Here is a 17,657-nt window from a genome sequence, read left to right as displayed (position 1 = left end):
GTCTTAGCGTGAAGGAGACCTGACCCGTAATTTGAGATCATTGAGATTTGTAACCTGGAGCCGATTTTGATGGCTGCACATTTTCACTGCATTCGGCCTTAGAGATCCATTGTAAATGTCAAACGTGGCCCAGGAGACTGGAGCAAGAAAAAACAAACAAAAAAACTTTCAGGTCACATGCACATCAACTAACGTTTGAAAGGAAAAGATGGAGGAGTGGATTTTCATCATATCATAATTCACCATTTATTCTTTTCACCCTTTCTCTCTTTCCTTGCTCTCCTTTGGACTCACTCCCTCTTTTCATTATACGTATATATATATTTTTTTTACACCACAAAGATCCATGAATTTCATTTTTGGATCCAAACTATCTTTAGCATTCCTCACCTCTTCCTGCCTTTTTTTTTTTTTTTTCTCCCACGGTGCTATTGCTCACATTATTGGATTACAGCGTGATTGAATGGACGTCTCCAGAGACGGGATGCATCTGATGACTTTCATTTATATTTTTGGCCAGGATGTTCCACTTGTTAAACGTTTTGAACAAACCATTTTCATGCGTCTTTCTCTTCTTCTCTCCCTTATTTAGCACTCATCCCTTTCTTCCTACCTTTCACCATTTCTTCTCCTTTGCCTTCATCCACCTCTCTCCTCCTCCAGTCCAACATCACACAATCCCCTCCTATCCCAATCTAGCGCTCCCTCCCTCTACTCCTCCATCGCCCTTTATCTCTCCCTCCCTCTCTTTCTCCCCTTCATCTCACCTCCAGCCAGCCTCCTCCTCCTCCTCCTCCTCGATCGCACAGCATCCACTTTCTCTTTTGTAGCTCTCTTCACTTGTCTTGCAGTCTCTTTCTCCTTCTCTCGGTCCTCCACTTGGCTCGCCCATCAGCTGCTTTGCAGGCTCGCTGCTCTCCGTCCAATCGCTGAGGACTCAGAGGCACTCAGGACTAAGTCTCTGTCATTGCAGGTAAGTGTTACTGTTGATCTCTTTCTTTTTTTTTTTTTTTTAGAAAAATGAGAGAAAGTGAAGGAATAGGAGAAAGATAGTGTGTTGTGTTGGCGTGTATCCAGCATATTAGAGAATAGTGTCAAAAAAGACTTAAAAGACACGAGCAGTGGTACACAAGAGTGATGATGAGCCAATGAGCTGGTAAAAAGTCAAAATTAACACCACTAAAGGGAGTCAAAAGCCGTTTAGAAGTGATATAATAACATGTGACAAAATAAACGCAAACTACAAACATGATGACAGGATGGAAGCATGTTTCCATTTGAAATGACTGCATGCTTCCAACGGAGCTCAAATCCCATTCACAAACCGGAGCTGAAAACCGGCGATGGTGATTGGTTCTCTCAGAGCTGTGAGTCACTGCGTGTGGATGTGTGCATGTGTGTGTAAAGGGGGGAATCCATTACATTACATTCCTTTACGAGTGCTGGTGAGTCTTCCGAGCGGACACTTGGATGAAACATTTGTTCTTGTGCACTACACATGCATTACAAGGCCTGCCTTGCACAGTGTATTCGTTGATGATGATGAGCGAGTGGCACATTAAAGCACATTTTGGTATCATTGGTGCAGCTCAATATAACATCTAGTGGCTGTGACGATTTTGCACCAGATATAAGCTCTTTTTGTCCCCTTAAATCGTTCTCACTAGTTGCATCCGGTGGTGCAGCGCTACATTGTCGTATTCATCAGCCAGCCCTCTGACAAAATCTGTCCTTCATGACGAACAGCTGTGTCCTGAAGGACAATGAGACATTAGAGATGTTCTCAGGTGGATTATAATGACTATCCAGAGAGAGGATGAGAGTGAGGCACTGGCTTTAGTTTGAAGTTGCAGCACAATAAGATTACAAATAAATAGATAAATAAATAAATGATGGATTTCAAGTTATTTCTACTGTTTTGGCCATATCAATGATTTCTAAAGAGTTTATTTAAAAAAAAAAGTTCAAAGTCATGATTGAAAGGCTCAGTTGAATGGTAACAAATTTGGATATGAAGAGGACACAGAATGGATGCTTGTGGAACATCCAGTACAAAAATTACAAGTATGAACTAGGGATGTCCTGATCCGATCACGTGGTTGCTGACTCAGCTGGAATCGGACATTGTCCCCAATCAGGACTCAGATAAATATGAGGTTTTTTGTTTTGTTTTTTAAAATAACTTTGTATTAGATCTGAAGTTGCGCGGTGGCACAGAGTGAGACTTCATTTTCCCACATAGCTTAGCGTGCAGCATGGCGTCACTTTGCTACAGTGACACTATTTGCATGATGTCATCGAGCGGCGGGGTTAAACAAGGAAATGGCGCCGAGGTATTTGGAAGTAGATGATAAGTTTTAATGTGTAAAACGGCGAGGGTGTGACTTGCACTGTGTGCAAAGTGCAATTTCGTTTAGCGGAAAGGATATACAGTAAGATGTGTTGCACGCTTCCCCGCTGCACTTCATTGCCAGGCAGCCCCTCCGCCATCAGGCGCTGGCGACTCTGGACGTGCTTCGTTTCCTCCCCACGGATGCAGCTGAGGTGCCCGCCAGGACTCTGCAGTAGCGTCGGAGGGACCCCTTGCCTAGCTTAGCCTAGCCTGGCGCGAATCCGGACATTCCGACGTACTTCGCAGGGTCGCCAAATCGTGCCTGGTGCGAGTCCAGACCGGTCATGGTCAGGATATCCATCCATACGTTTTCTGACCCGCTTGCTCCTCACAAGGGTCGCGGGGGTGCTGGAGCCTATCCTAGCCAGCTTCGGGCAGTGGGCGGGGTACACTCTGAACTGGTTGCCAGCCAATTGCAGTTGTCAGGATATGGTAAGATTAAATACATTTTGCTTGCTTGCTCTTCAAATGCAGCCTTTTGTTTGTTGTGAATTTGGCTTATTTCACTCTTTAAAATGGCTACAGTAGTGTCATGTTGCTGGGCTCTCAGTGTGTTTTCCTTGTCTCACAGTGCCTAATTAATGAGAGGGGCGTGTCCCCTGCACCACACCTGCAGTGCATCATCTATTAGGCCTTCATAAGGACTGGGACTCCTTGCAGCCACTGTCGGGTCGCTGCTCCGTCTGCTCACAGCCATCGTCTAGTGTTTCCACTGTTTTTCGCCTTTGCTAATTATTATAGTCCAAGATTTTCGATTTTCATCTACGTAAGTTTTTGCTTCGTCTCTTTTTGTTCCCACTTTTATGTGGCGTGTTTCATAGCTATAGTAAGTTGTTGCTTTCTTGTGTTTGTGGTTTGTAGCCTTCGGGTCTTTTTGTGTTGTGTTAATTTCCCTCCTTGCAATTTGCAAGCACTTTTTGTTAACCTTTTTCCTGGCTGTGTCCAGCGCTTTATGTTCATATTCACGTGTTTTGGTGAATAAATCCTCTCGCTTACTCCTCTGTGTTCTGTGATTCTGGGATCCACTCTCCGGTCGCACCGGAACCTTAACAAGTAGGTTCTTAAAAATAAAGTGCTTGTGAAAAATTTATATACTGGTTAGTAATAGCTCTTTGAGTAACTCATAGATGTGCCAAAAAAGAGTTTAAACGTTTTATTTAGTTAAACCACTGCTCCACTCACCATATAAAAGGTGTTGGGATAGTTCTAATTTAAAAAAAAAAATTTTTTTTTTTTTTTTATTTTTTATTTTTTTTTCTTCTTCTTCTTAATAAAATGCCGAGGTATCGGATCGGGACTCGGTCGATCTCAAAATGAGGTCACTCGAACTCTGGTTCAAAAAAGTGTGATCGGGACATCCATAGTATGAACTCCAAGGTTCCTATTTTCGTGCTCAGGGCAAGTCTAGTACAGTGTTCATGGTGGAAGCATAAAGCCTTCGGACTACCAGACAAAATCCAATTTTTAGCCCATCCAGATGGAAACTGAATGGCTCTTTTGTAGTCTGATCAGTCCCAAAGCATATGAAATCCAATAATTACATGATGTTATATTTATGATTCAAGTACAATGACATCCAATACATATCAGCGGAACGCAGAATCTGTCTCCCCGAGCGTCGATCAAATTCACCAAAGTTTTGTTACATCACCTACGTCACAACTTAGACCTGAATTTAGTTGGCCTAAGGTCTAGTTAATTTTGTGTCACCAAATTGTCAGGTGTGCCATGCCAGGGAAAGAGGGCGTGTAATAGAAAATGCACTCTGTATGCCTAACATAGTGCAACACAGTCTGCCTAACTCTCAGACACATTCATTTCTTTATGTCATTCTCATATATTGGCCACCACATTCAAATCCACTACAACTGTTGCCGTACGTTCATGGTAGATACCAGTCCACCAATGCCTTACCAATAACGATCCACACACTGTTCTTGCCCCCACATCCTTCTTTGCCTGATCATTGTATTTTAAACTCACGCAGCCTTAAGCTTATCACCATTTCTCCATTAGATATCTGTCAGGTGGAATGGATGTTAGCATGTCCACACTTGATTTCCTGGGGATTTCTGTAATTTAACAAGCTCTGTGGAGTGTGAAGTGCCACATGTGATATAAGGCTCCTGGGGAGGAGGGCTCACTTTGTGACAGCAAGACATAAAGAGGTCCAGAAAAGTGGAGAGAGTTGAAAAGAGGTGCGGAATGGTGTCCTGCAGGTGCGACTGCTGCTCTTCTCGTTGTCCCTGAGGTGCGCAGATTGCAAGTCGACCTGTGTCAGTGGTCCAGCTGTTTCCGTTTCCACTGAGGTTATTTTGACTATATGTGCCCGACCTGATCCAATTAAAGGCTGAGATTGACAGCAGAGAGCTGACAGGGGAACGTTGTTGGATTGTGATTTGATATCGGACCTGTTACATGTTTGCCTCCTGACATCACTTTTGCATTTCATATTTTGCATTGCAACACGTGAACACAATGGTGACAATGCAAATTGGAAGAATGCATCGAGATGAGGACTTGACTTTGACAGTTGCAATGTTCTTGTGCTAATTTATTCATCTTTATCCGTGACATCTTAACGACACGTTGGTACATATGTTGATATCACCACCACCACACACAATTTGACCTCTATTCAAAACTACTAATCCATCATGAAAACAGCAAAAAGAAAATGCAAAAAATAAGCTGCAGATGTTTCATTTCAAATTTCTAAAACATTAAATCTCTGTTGAATTAATTCCTAGCATCAATCAAAAGCGAACATTATCTTCTCAATACTGTTTCTTGTCTTCGATCTCTTTGCATTGTGCAAGTGATCATAAGGTCGAGCAGGAATGCAAAGGAAATGACTAAATGGGGAAGTTGAGGTCATGGGGTCAAAGCTGACCGACACCCACAGGATGTCTTGATGTCGACTGAGAATGTCACCCATGGTCGTCTGGTTTGTTTTTTTTATTACTGTTTTAACTATAGAGCATATATAATGCTGAATACTAAAGTGGGCAGTAAGGAGATATGATCAGAGATGGGAAAAGTACTGATATTCTCTTCTTGAGTAAAAGTACAATTACTTGTGTACTCAGCACAAATGTGAAATGACATCTTTCTCTAGTATCACATCCCTATCTTTCCTCATTGCACTGGACTATTTGTTAAATTGTCATCTTCCTCACTCAAGTGGGCAGGCAAGCAAATATCCGACCTGCTGTAACTTGTGAGCATAAAGCCACCTCGTTGCTACGCTTTCGCTGCCATTGTGCCTGAATAATTAAAAACGTTCCCAACCACAGCAGAGGTCGCCCTGAGAGAAGTTACATTTGCACTGATTTTGTCATGAAAAGTACAATTAACCTCGCGTTCGGGGCACTTGTTAAAGGACGTTAATTAAAACGCGATGATAAGAGAATAAAGTGGAAGGCAATGTATTTTTTTGCTGAGCTGACAGAAACTGAATTTGGCGCATGGCGCTGTCTTATAATTGCATTTGGACGCTTTACTCTCTTTTTAGGGTGAACAGCTGGTCACAAACATAAATGGACAGTCACCATAAACTGCTGATCTGTAACTGTAATATAACTGGCATTACACTAGATGATTTTACACTCAAAGCTCCCAAACATTGATATTTCGCTCTGTGTGGTCTTTGCCAAGGTCAAAGACAGCTATTGTCTGAGGCAGATGGCATGTGGGAAAGCTTTGACAGGCTTGCTGATATGCAGCTTAATCAGTGAAAAATGTCCCTGACATGCCCAGTTTGGGCCTTATAATTGTGTGTGTCGCCTGCTGATGCTGGTAGAACAAGTCATTGCCGGCCAAACTGTGTGTGAACGTGCCGTGCTGCGAGGGTGCCACCCACTAATAAGGAATTATGAGCAGGATGGAAGGGCATATATATAGAAATATTTCCTGCTGCTTTTTCAAAAGTGATGTGATGGGGAGGCAGAATGTTCTCAGCTACGGATGGAATGTGAGGTCGCAGGTGGTTTCACCAAATTGTGCCACCTGCATTGCTTCGTCCTTTTGTCATACAGGTACAAGACATATCCAGCAGATGGCGCTATTTTTTATTTTACATTTGTATTTTCTATTTAACAGAGTTTCCATGAAACAGCGCATGTCAATTTTGTTCATTGGTCAGTGATTGCCATGAGATCCAATTTAATTGAATTGAACTGAAAAATATTTACTAAAAATTATTTACTGTATCTATGTTCAAGTATCCACGCTATAGATGTGTAATGACAGGCAGAACAATTAAATGCTGTGACATTTTTATTTCGTGGTGTGCAGTGAGACTTCCCCCATATACTGTAAAACAATTTGCTGTAAAAACATTTTGTGGGGAGATTGACAAGAGGTTCCGTTATAACGGAGATAGTCCAAGTTTTGAGCATAGTGTGCCAGCAGATTTCACCAATCCCATTGTTTTTTCCCCACCTTTACGCAGGTCTCATCCTGGTGTCCCGTTTTTGTTTTTGTTTTTTTTGTCCGATCAGCAAGCCAATTGTTTGGGCCATGTGCATGTCTGTCACACAACTGTCATAGTGATTCATACAATAAACAAATTAAAAAGGAATTTAAGTGTTAAAATACGTTCTACTACTCCTAGCAAAAGGTATGGAATCACCAGTCTTGGACGACCATTCACTCAGACGTTTTATTGTGTAGATCAAACTCGGATAAAAAACATGAAACAGTCGTAAGGTCATTCCAAAGTGCAACATCTTGTCTTTCAGAAACACTAAAAGAAATGAAGAAAAAACATTGTACTGGTCAGTAAATGTTACTTTTATAGAGCAAGTGCAGGGAAATATATATGGAATCACTCCATTCTGAGGAATACAATATGGAATCACTCCATTTTGAGCAGAAAATAAAGACACATCCAGTCAATTTCCTTTCCTTAATTGGGGCACCTGCCTCAAATGACATCTGCTCGTTAGTCAGCAGTTAAAAACAGTGCCGTTATCACACCTTGGAGGGCTGCTGGACCAAGTGGATTGGCAAGAATCATGGCTCCAACAAGGGAGATGTCTGAGACCAAAGACATGATTATCAGACTTCTTGAAGAAGGTAACTCTTCAGGTATGGTTGCCAAAGATGTGGGCTGTCCACAGAACAGGTTTTGTGTACGTAGAACAGGTTTCGTGTACGTAGATCAGGTTTTTTGTGTTTACGGGGTTTTGGCATGATTTTAACTCCATAGATTCCATTCAAACTGACAAATGATTGGTTTCACAAACCCATTCGTGGAAAAGAGCTAGTGGAAACATTTTATAAAATGGCACGGGATAGACTCCACCCCTGCCATTACTCTTAACAAGATAAGTAGTTTAAAAAAATGACTGGATGGCTGGATGGATGGCTATTGCTCACGTCTTGCTTACTTTCCCACTTCTGCTCAAAGAAACCTGATTGGTATCAACTAAAGATGGATTTGTGAGATCGCAATGTTTGTTTTCTTGTCTTCTTTGGCAAGCTCAGATGTAAACACAAAGAAACTTCCAATGTTATCCAAACACTTCTGTCCTTCCGGCAGTAGTCTACTTGAGTTGAGTTTCTTTATTCTAGAAGGTGTTTTCAACAACAGCAGTGACAAGAGGTCCTAAAGTTGATGCTAACTTTAGAGTGACACAAGGGTTAGCCTGGCACAATGGAGACTGAACATGTTTCTAATTAGAAAAGCCATGACCTCCTAAATGAGATCATTAGCAAAGCCATGGTCAGATGGGAACAGAGCGCGAGTGAAAATGGATTGAGACTTTTCTTAATTTAGAGCCTGCTCTTTTGCTTTTTTTTTTTTTTTGCTTTTTTTTTTTTAAAGGAAAGAAAAATGAAAGAAGATTAGGATGTGACCTATTTTGTTAAGGCCACTTAAAGCCTTTATCACTTGGGAAAGCAGACAGTTTATTTATAGAATTAAACTATTATTTAATGGTAAAAAGTATCAACAATAGGTTAAGCGGTTAGTTGGCCAACAAATCTAAATCAGCATTCTAGGTCTGAGTCTGCATATTCTTTCAATAGAGATGACATAACACCATAATTGGTAGCCTACTATAAAACTATAAAAGGGGTCTGCAAAAGAAAAGCAGGAATTTCAGGTACCGTATTTTCACGACTATAAGGCACACCTAAAAGCCTTAAATTTTTTTCAAAAGCTGACCCTGCGCCTTATAATCCGGTGCGCCTTATATATGGATCAATATTGAGCCGCAACAGGTCTCGCTGTCAAGACGCTATCGGTGACCCTGCACGATCGGTGACACGCATGCGCAGAAGATCCCGCCATCTTGGATCGTGAGCTAATACTAATACTTTATCTCAGAGAAAATAATAAAACAGCTGTTTATTCATTTTGAATTGAGTCGTCAGAAAGCTGGATTGTAATCTATTAATAAAGTTTGACTGACCTATCTGACTGTTTTGTTGACATTCCTTTAGCGCAGCACCATCTAATGGATGCATAACGTAACTCCAGCCTCTACTGTAGCGCCATATATATGGAAAAAGTTTGAAAATATGTCATTCATTGAAGGTGCGCCTTATAGTGCGGAAAATACGGTACTTCAAAATGCCAACATATGAACAGCCCTGGGAAAAGGAAAAAGTGTGCCCTCGCATTAAAAAGCAGAGTTACCTGAGAAGACTTAACTAACGTGATGAAACCAACCGTCAACCATCAAATGGAATTGCATATTCAACCAACAGTATGAATGACAGCTAATCTCAGTAGCGGAGATTATGCTAAACGTGGCCCATCGAAACAAGCATTTGACGTGAACGATTCCCATCCATCCTCCCTCAGGCTTCATAACCTCGGCCACGTCCTGCTCCTCATGCCCGCACAGCATCGTTCGTCCTTTCTCTGCTTTCATCTGACCTTCATTCCTTAACACTTCATTTCATTTAATCCATAATCCATATCAAATCAAGCGGCACCTCTCAGAATTGCCAGCTCATCGACTCGCTGCTGCCGATCGTAGAAAGACTGTTCATCAAAGTGGAAATTTAAACTGGAGTTTTTAACCCATCGTATTACGGGAGCCTATTCTCCATTTGATATCTTTATGTTTGAAGCCTGAAATATGGCAAAACGTAGCACTGTAAGAAGTTAACCAGTGCACTATGAAGCCATAAAAAACAATGTTTAAATACGATGAGGTGTAACAAATCCTGATGCACTTTCCCCCCCCCACATTTTTTAACATGATTGTCACACACAACTTAAAATGAAAACAAACACCGATGTCATGCAAAACTTTAAAAAGCTAACACACTGATAAGTGACAAGCATATGGCGGCTTGAGCGAGAAGCTAATGTAGAAGTTTCCATCTTCACTCAATGATTCTTCATCACAAGTGGATGAACTCAGCTGCATGACACTAGTCTCAAAAGAACGTCCAAACGTATTTTGTTGTTCTATCAAGACTCCTATTGATTCATGTCATGCCAACTGTGATGGAACACAAACAGGAAGTAGAAAGCTACCAAAATAAAACCAGTAAAAACCACATAAACCTTGCTGAACACAAGCGGTAACCCCGGGTTTACACCGGTTGCGGTTGCGGTGCGGCTGCGGTGCGGTGCGTCTTGACTGCGTGCTCCGGACGTGTCAATTTTTTGGCCAATCCACACCGGCTCCGCACAGCTGCGGTCCGGCAGCTCCGTCGCCGACCACTTCCCGCCGTGTCTCGCGTGACCGCGCGCGATCATGTGGCATTAAAAACAACAACAAACACACAGAAAGTCTGTGCTCAACAGAGAAGCAGAAAGAGAGGTGGACTTTTATTATTTTGTGGCTTTCTACGTCCAATATAAACCTCTCCTCGTCCATGTTCGCTGGTGTCTAAACCGTGAATGAGCACCTCACACGTTAACTCAAAGCCCGTCTACGCCCACATCACGTTTTGCTAGCATGCTTGCGAAATAGGAGCTGGCGAGTGTTTTATCTTGAAAGGTAACCGGAAATTTATTTTGAAACTGCGTCGGTCTTCCTGTCCCGCTCGATGTGTTTTGTGCTAGCTTGCCATTTGCCGGAGGCCTACCGCTGCAGCATCCGGCAAAAATAGAAAATAGGTCTATCCTTGCGGAAGGGCTGCGGCACGCCGCAGCTGAGACGCAGTCGACACGCAACGCACACGCAAGCGGTGTAAACTGCACCATTCGAATGAATGGAATCTAATTGCCTGCGTCGCCGGAACGCACCGCAACCGCACCGCAACCGCAACCGGTGTAAAGCCGGGGTAATTGTGCACCCATTGACAATCATCTTTGACTGTGACATGGAAAGTACTTGAAGTTGTTCTGCTGGATATTACCAGTAGGGGAGAGCGGGTAAGTAGTGCCAATTTTTACTGAACGTGTCTTTTAAGCAATTGAATTACGGGAATGCCTCCAACTAAATTATGTTCATTTAGGTTAGGATGTTGTGCATCCCTGGGAGCAGTCACTTTGGATCTTCAATGAACTGTTGAAAAAATAAATAAAAAATGAAGTATGTTGTGCCATTAGTCAGAATTCTGTGTGGTAAATTGTGCCATTAATAAGTGAAGTAAAAATTATCATCATATTAATCTCACAAACGATAATGCTATATAAAAGGAAAGCAAATTCAATACACAACTTTGATTTGCAGGTTTCAGAGGCCTTTTCTTCTTTCATTGTTTTTCCTATTGAGCATTTTTTGTCTTGTCTTTCTTTGTGAGCCTTCCTCAGCTCCATGTTCTCAGGTGTGCCCGTCACAATTCTTGTTTTAGTTTTATTGTTTTATTATTATTATTATTATTATTATTATTATTTAATGTTGTTCTTGCTTTTTGTGGATTTTGGCAAGGGAAAAATAACTTTTGAAGACACATAACCCGAAATAACCTGATTTGCCACTTGGTGAGGGTAAGCCTGAGCCTATTTTTTCTTATCCCCCACCCCCTTTTTTTTTTTTTTTTTTTTTTTTTTTAAATAACATTCATGCAGATTTTTATCTATTTTCCAACCTGACATACGGTCTTCCCCTCTTTCCAATTCCTCAATAGGAGTTGAAACCCTGTTTGTTTTCCTGTTTGTATCATGCACCAGTGGTGGCATGGCGAATTTTGGTCCAAAATTTAAAAATGGTACATATTTTTAATGTCCTAATGTAAGAGAATAGTATACAACAACAATAAAGTACAATGAAGTATTATAGAGTAAATATTCATAATTTAGGGGACGTTGTGCCACAACTTAACCCAGGTCCTTTGGCACAAATTACCATTTTTTGGGGAAAAAAAAATGCATCCTCCAGCTGTTTTGAGCCAGCATCATGCTAACCATATAGACTTATAATGCAGCTTGCTAAAGCACTAAAACATGTGTGAACTGTTTTCAAAGTTGTCTATAATTGTTCAAACACGACCATCAAAAAACTTTAATAAAAGAAATGTTACTTTGGAGTGTAAAAAATAAATGTTTTTTGAACTTGTATGTGCTTACCTCTCAAGCCATGTGTCGCCCTTTTTTTTTTTTTATCGGATGAACGAAATCACTGTCTCTTCAAAAATGTGTGGTCACATTACCAACTTCGATGATTTTCTAAATAACAAGGTTGGAACTATTTGCCCCTTGGAATAAATTACCCCACTCTCCCCTATATGTTATTCTTCTTCATAAGCGACAAAAAGCAAAAGGCAAAAATAGTTCATTATTTGGTGGTGGTTAAAGCGAGGTCTCATCACGCCCGTTTGAACATTTTAGGGGCCTGCTTTACACAACAATTTTGGTTGCAGTCCAAATAGAACAACTTTTTGGGCACTCAAACTTCAAGGTGTCGCTGCTGTATTTGATTTCATTTGAACTCATCCTTCACCCTTCATCATCTCTGCTGGAATTCTGGTCATGACTGAACACTAAAAGTGATGTTAAGCAAAAAAAAAAAAAATGTTTGTATGAAGTGTCCAAACAGTTGAGATGAAAAGGAATACTTTGATCATGCGGAATTCTGATCAGTGATCAAAGGCGGTTGGATCAAAGAAAGCAGAAGTTTCAGATGTCGATTACTCTAATATGTATTTGCTCTCCTTTACCTTCACTTTCTTTGCTAACCTTTTACAAAGCAGTTGAAGCTCTAATATCAAACACAATCAGTTTTGGGACTTTTTGCTGTTGTTGCTTTTGCCATTCCTACAAGTTTGAAGTTTTGCTGAATTATGCTCAGTAGAGTGCTAATACGAAACCTCTACTGTAAGAAATACAGATCAGTGGCAACAAGCTATGCTCTGACCGAAACACGATCAGAAGCATTGCCCTCATCTTAGGACCAAATTCTAGTAGATGTTCCATGAAATTGTGCTACAAAGTACTTCCCATTCCCAACCATCTATTCGATTCATTTCATAGCACTTCTCTTAGCTATATTACTTTGAGTATGTGTATGTGGATATTGGATAGTTTTGTCCAATCCGATCTCACTGTGCCCAATGCTGGATCCGTAGTGCTGGACGACGTCATTTCATTTATTAGCAATTGTCACGGGAGTGGGGGTGTTGGAGGCAGGACCCAAATGCAGGGGGCAACAAAAAACAGGGCAAGGCAGGGATGCAGGTAAAAAAAAAAGGGGATTTAATTAACAAAAACTATAAACAAGGTACTATGAAAAAATTAACAAGATCAAAAACAAACACAAGGCATGGCAAGGAAAACAGGGACATGAACAGGCACAACAGATACTACAAGCACAATGACTCCACAAGAACCGAACGGAAAACAGGTGACTAAATACACACAGGCTAATGACAATGACTAGACACAGCTGGGCAAGACACAAGTGGCAAGGGAAGCTGATTGGTGGATACACTGGGAAGGGAAGACACACTCAGGTGGACGTGGTTTGACATAACGGGACAAGGGAAGAAACAAGGAACACATGACAAATGACCAAAAACACCAAAAGACAACAAAAACCCACCCCCACCAAACCAAAACATGACAGCAATGAGACTGTTTCCTTAACCAGTTCGATTTCAAATTCCTCGTAGCGTAAGCAAACAGCCTTTTTTGGCTAGTTAACACAGCACACATGAATACGTACTTTTAATTACATCACGGAACAATTTGAAGGGGAAAAAAACTGTTGACTTTGATTTATATGCTGATTAAAACTACACTGGCATGCTGATTCCAAAAGTGAAGTCACTTTTTTTTTTTCCTAGCATGTCATTTTGTTTCTTTTTTCTCCACATTTTACCCTCCAGATAAACAAAATTGTACTGATTAGCTTGTAGCGTTAGCAATTACACTCATCTACAGCTATGTCATGTGGCAGTCACAATTGAGGTGAAACACGTGTGCAGCTCCCAAATAAATCAGTACTATCAATATCTACAATCAGAAGCTCCAATATTAGGAATTAAGAGAGTTATTGCTGCCTTTTCTCTTAATATTGTAAGCATGGGCATAGCCTACCGGTGTATGACCGTTGTTTTATTTTAGTTTTTGAAGATTGTAAATATACAATCTTTGGGGGTATATTCACTAAGAATGCGCTGCGTCCGTTAATAGCGCGAAATATTGCACCACAACTGCACCCGCAATCTGCGCCCAGTTACCCAACTATTCACTAGGGATATATTGATTGGATTGGAGCAAATTTGCACCTGATTTACCACACATGGCAATGGATTTGCGCCAACAACAGGGTTGTTAATACTAACAGTTGCGAGAACGATGACATTATCAGAAAGCGAGGTTGGACTGAGAGTAAGCGTTTATAGCACCATTAAGCTGTACACAGCAGAGAGGACGACAACGGCGTCATTCATTCATAAAGTACAAATTATTGGTGCGATCATTTTTCAAAAATATATTTTCAGAGGTTGGCGTGGGCGTACAGTATGCATCTGGCACGTAAAAATGATCATAAAATGCCTTCCCGCCATAGCCGATCAGCCCGAGTTACGTTGTCCTAAACCAACATTGAGGAATGTCCGCTTCCCTCTCTCTCTCTCTCTCTCTCTCTCTCTCTCTCTGTCTCTCTCTGTGTAATGAACCAGAAAGAGACGTGCACCATGCCACAAGCACTGCTGTCAGGATCGAGGTTGCGGCAGGTTTATACATGCTTTCTATAAACGTTATTTGCGTCACGCAAACTCCATGTGGCAATTTGCGCTGGCGTTAGTGAATTAGACGCTGTATATCAATGAGTCTCATTTGCATTGGGGTGGGCATATTTTACGGCAAATGTATGCAGATTACTGCGATTGGTTGGCAACCAGTCCAGGGTGTCCCCCGCCTACTGCCCAGAGCCAGCTGAGATAGGCGCCAGCAGCCCCCGCGACCCTTGTGAGGAATAAGCGGTCAAGAAAATGGATGGATGGATGGATGTATGCAGATTACTTAAATTACATACGCGCAAATAACACCGGCTGTCACGCCGCCACGCTGGTGGCGGACCATGCTTTTATTTTGTAGTCATGTTTCCTGGTTTATTTTGAAATCATTAACCACCCTCTCACCTCAGGTCACTTGCCCTTCCTCCGCCACAGTTAATCACCAGTCCACGGTGCCCTTTTTGTCTCTCCAGTTTGGAGCTCTTTTTGTTCAGCGTTTTTTCCCTCTTTAAGAGGCGTCTTGTGTTTCCTGTCATTAAAACTGCAGCCTTGTTGGCCAACTTTCCATCTGCGTCTGAGTCCTACCTCTTCACGTCGTGTCACCGGCGCACTGTGGTGCAATCTGGTTGGCAGAGCACTTAGTGACGGATTTCCCCATCTGTGCGTTTAGTGAATTAGGCGCTCCCGGATTGCTCCATTTTTACCGGTTAGCGCCGTGCAAAGGCGACACAAACCTTTAGTGAATAGGCCCCTTTGTGTTTTATTAACACAAATACACATTTGTATCATTTTTTTTTAATCCTATAGTTCAAAAATTTGACATCATAGAGGAAAAACTGAAATCAGTTTTAAATTCCGCACCCAACAAATGAGTTAAAACCAGCTGTCAGACCTAACCCAACAAAAATTTGTGTTCCGCAGCGTTATCAGATATGATCTATTTTATATAAACCGATTGTTTTTGTCATGTTAAGAAATATTGATTCAGAATTGCTTCAGTACATGGCACACTTGTTTGCTATTACATTATATTGTTTTTTGAAATTGTGATGTGGTAGTAGTGGCATGGAAATTGATTAAGTTGGATAAGGCCCCACAAATGCGCAGCTACTAAATGCCCAGCCCATACTGATACAGTTATCCGGCTATTTAGATGAGACTTTGTGCGTGTGTATCTGCACGCCACCATTCAATGTTTACCCCAGAGCTAGAACTCACTTCCACTGTCTGCTTCTTTTGTAGCTTTATGAATGGCCGCACAACTAAATGAATGTGACTACGGCATTCCTGACCCCCTTGCTGCCGCACACTTTCCATCCTCTTCCCCTCGCTTTGTAAGAAGGCCACTCGCCGCCAGCAGGCCCGGGGCGAGTCCTGAGCGCAAGTGTGGGTGCAGAGGCTCCGGTTGAACATGGGAGTGTGTTGTGTATGACCCTGACGGAGTGCGTGTCTTTGTGTATGAGCATTGGGGAGTGCGCTGCCACGGCTTTCTGCTGCAAGTTCAGCGCCCGAGCACCAGGCACACACGCACATTGGCAACGCTGCGGGAGATGGGTGCAGAGAGGGTGTCATCTGCTGCTGCTGACCAGGCATCACTGGTGGGGTTAGAAATACACTTGTAACATCCAGTTGCACCGATGTGAGGGTTTGCTCTGTTCATTCATGTGGATAGAGATGCACATGAGCAAACAGCATACCACTATAAATGTTAATGGAGCAAAGTGTACATTGGAGTCAGGATAAGGAGACATTTGCTGTCCAACTCCACGTCTACATACAGACAGTCCTCAGCAGTCATTTATCAATCCATGCAGTACTTGTGTAGTGATGCATGAAATCGTACAAGGTTGAACGGCAGTGAGCGCTGGCCTCCACCTAGTTAAAAAGTTGTGAAGTATCATATTGTATGCCAGCATCCCACACAGGGATTATGTTCAGTAATGGGTCTGTTCCACTTTTTGATCCTATAACAAAGAGAACATCCATCCATCCATCCATCCATTTTCTTGACCGCTTATTCCTCACAAGTGTCGCAGGGGGTGCTGGAGCCTATTTCAGCTGGCTCTGGGCAGTAGGCGGAGTACACTTTGAACTGGTTGCCAGCCAATCGCAGCAAAGAGAACATGTTCTGGTCAATTTTATGTTATATGCCTGACTCAAAGTGTGCTGGTTCATGATGTCATGATGTGAAGATGTTAGGACAGGGATGGGAAATTTAAACGTTGGAAAGGGCCACAATTTTTTGCTTTTTGGGGCCACCAGGTGTATGACAAAAATGCCACGTTAGAGATTGACATGACAATATGAAAAATTTCAACACGTTAATTAGATTAATTATGATGCAAATTAGTACAGTTATTTAAAAAAAAAATGCAATTGAGCCTGAGTGGCAAATCAATGCGTAAGCATTTGAAATTTGGCCCATTGAGGGACCCATAGGCTTCAGTGGTGGGCAGCTCACGCAGGACCTAATGGACAGCTGTCCTCTCTTGCTTGCAAGTTGCAATTACAGTGTTACCTCGCTGTAACACAGTTCACTTTTCACAGCTTCGCTCTAGCGCGGATTTTTTTAAGTGCAATTTTGCATGCATTTTTTGTACCTATTTTATAACATTTATGAAGGTTTGAACATTGAGAATGCTTAAACGAGAGAGAAATGTAAGAAAATATAAATGCCTCAATGAGAAAAGTGTCTAAACTGTGTGGTGAGAGGTTTTATAGCCTTAAAACATTTATCATAATTGTAAAAAATAAAGCTAACTACTTCACACATTTCATTTATTGTGGGTATTATTTGGAACCTAACCCCAGCGGAAAATGAGGGAACACTGTACCTCGCTAGTCGCTACTTCTGCTGTCTGTTCCATGTGAGAGACTCTTCCGTCGGCCTCCCACCTCATTTCACACAGGAGGCGGCCCGCAGCCCCGCACGCACGCGACAGCACAGAGATAAACAAACAAATGTGTGTGAGGAGCAGTTACGGTCTTTAATGTAGCACATAAGAATATTTAATATTAATAAATATGACATCTTATTTAATACTAGTTGTGTGATCCACCTGTGAGTATATACTTTGGGCTTTGAATTCATGATAGGTTTAAACACTAAAGAGGGGGGGGAGATAATCAAAAGTCATTTTAAATTGGCAAAAGTAAAACCCCACCTCTGCCA

The 17,657-nt window shown here is 41.8% G+C and overlaps 2 protein-coding genes across 3 annotated transcripts in view; one reads left to right on the top strand and one right to left on the bottom strand.

The window, feature by feature from the left end:
* Positions 1 to 681: 681 nt before the first annotated feature.
* pvalb6 (parvalbumin 6) overlaps positions 682 to 17,657 on the top strand; it is a 48,428-nt gene continuing 31,452 nt past the window's right edge. The window contains exon 1 of the mRNA XM_077540085.1: positions 682 to 973. The gene's annotated coding sequence lies outside the window, so the exon portion shown is untranslated. The remainder of the gene's footprint in view (positions 974 to 17,657) is intronic.
* Positions 2,514 to 17,657, bottom strand: part of baiap2l2a (BAR/IMD domain containing adaptor protein 2 like 2a) — a 59,202-nt gene continuing 44,058 nt past the window's right edge. For both annotated transcript variants that reach the window (XM_077540081.1, XM_077540082.1), the window contains exon 14: positions 2,514 to 2,654. In XM_077540081.1, the coding sequence (XP_077396207.1) occupies positions 2,588 to 2,654 (67 nt within the window). In that variant the 3' untranslated portion in view covers positions 2,514 to 2,587. The remainder of the gene's footprint in view (positions 2,655 to 17,657) is intronic.

This window comes from Festucalex cinctus, chromosome 1, assembly GCF_051991245.1.
Source record: "Festucalex cinctus isolate MCC-2025b chromosome 1, RoL_Fcin_1.0, whole genome shotgun sequence".
NCBI classification, from domain to species: Eukaryota; Metazoa; Chordata; class Actinopteri; order Syngnathiformes; family Syngnathidae; genus Festucalex; species Festucalex cinctus.
Note: the sequence above shows the minus strand (reverse complement) of the source record. Positions and strands in the feature narration are given on the sequence as shown.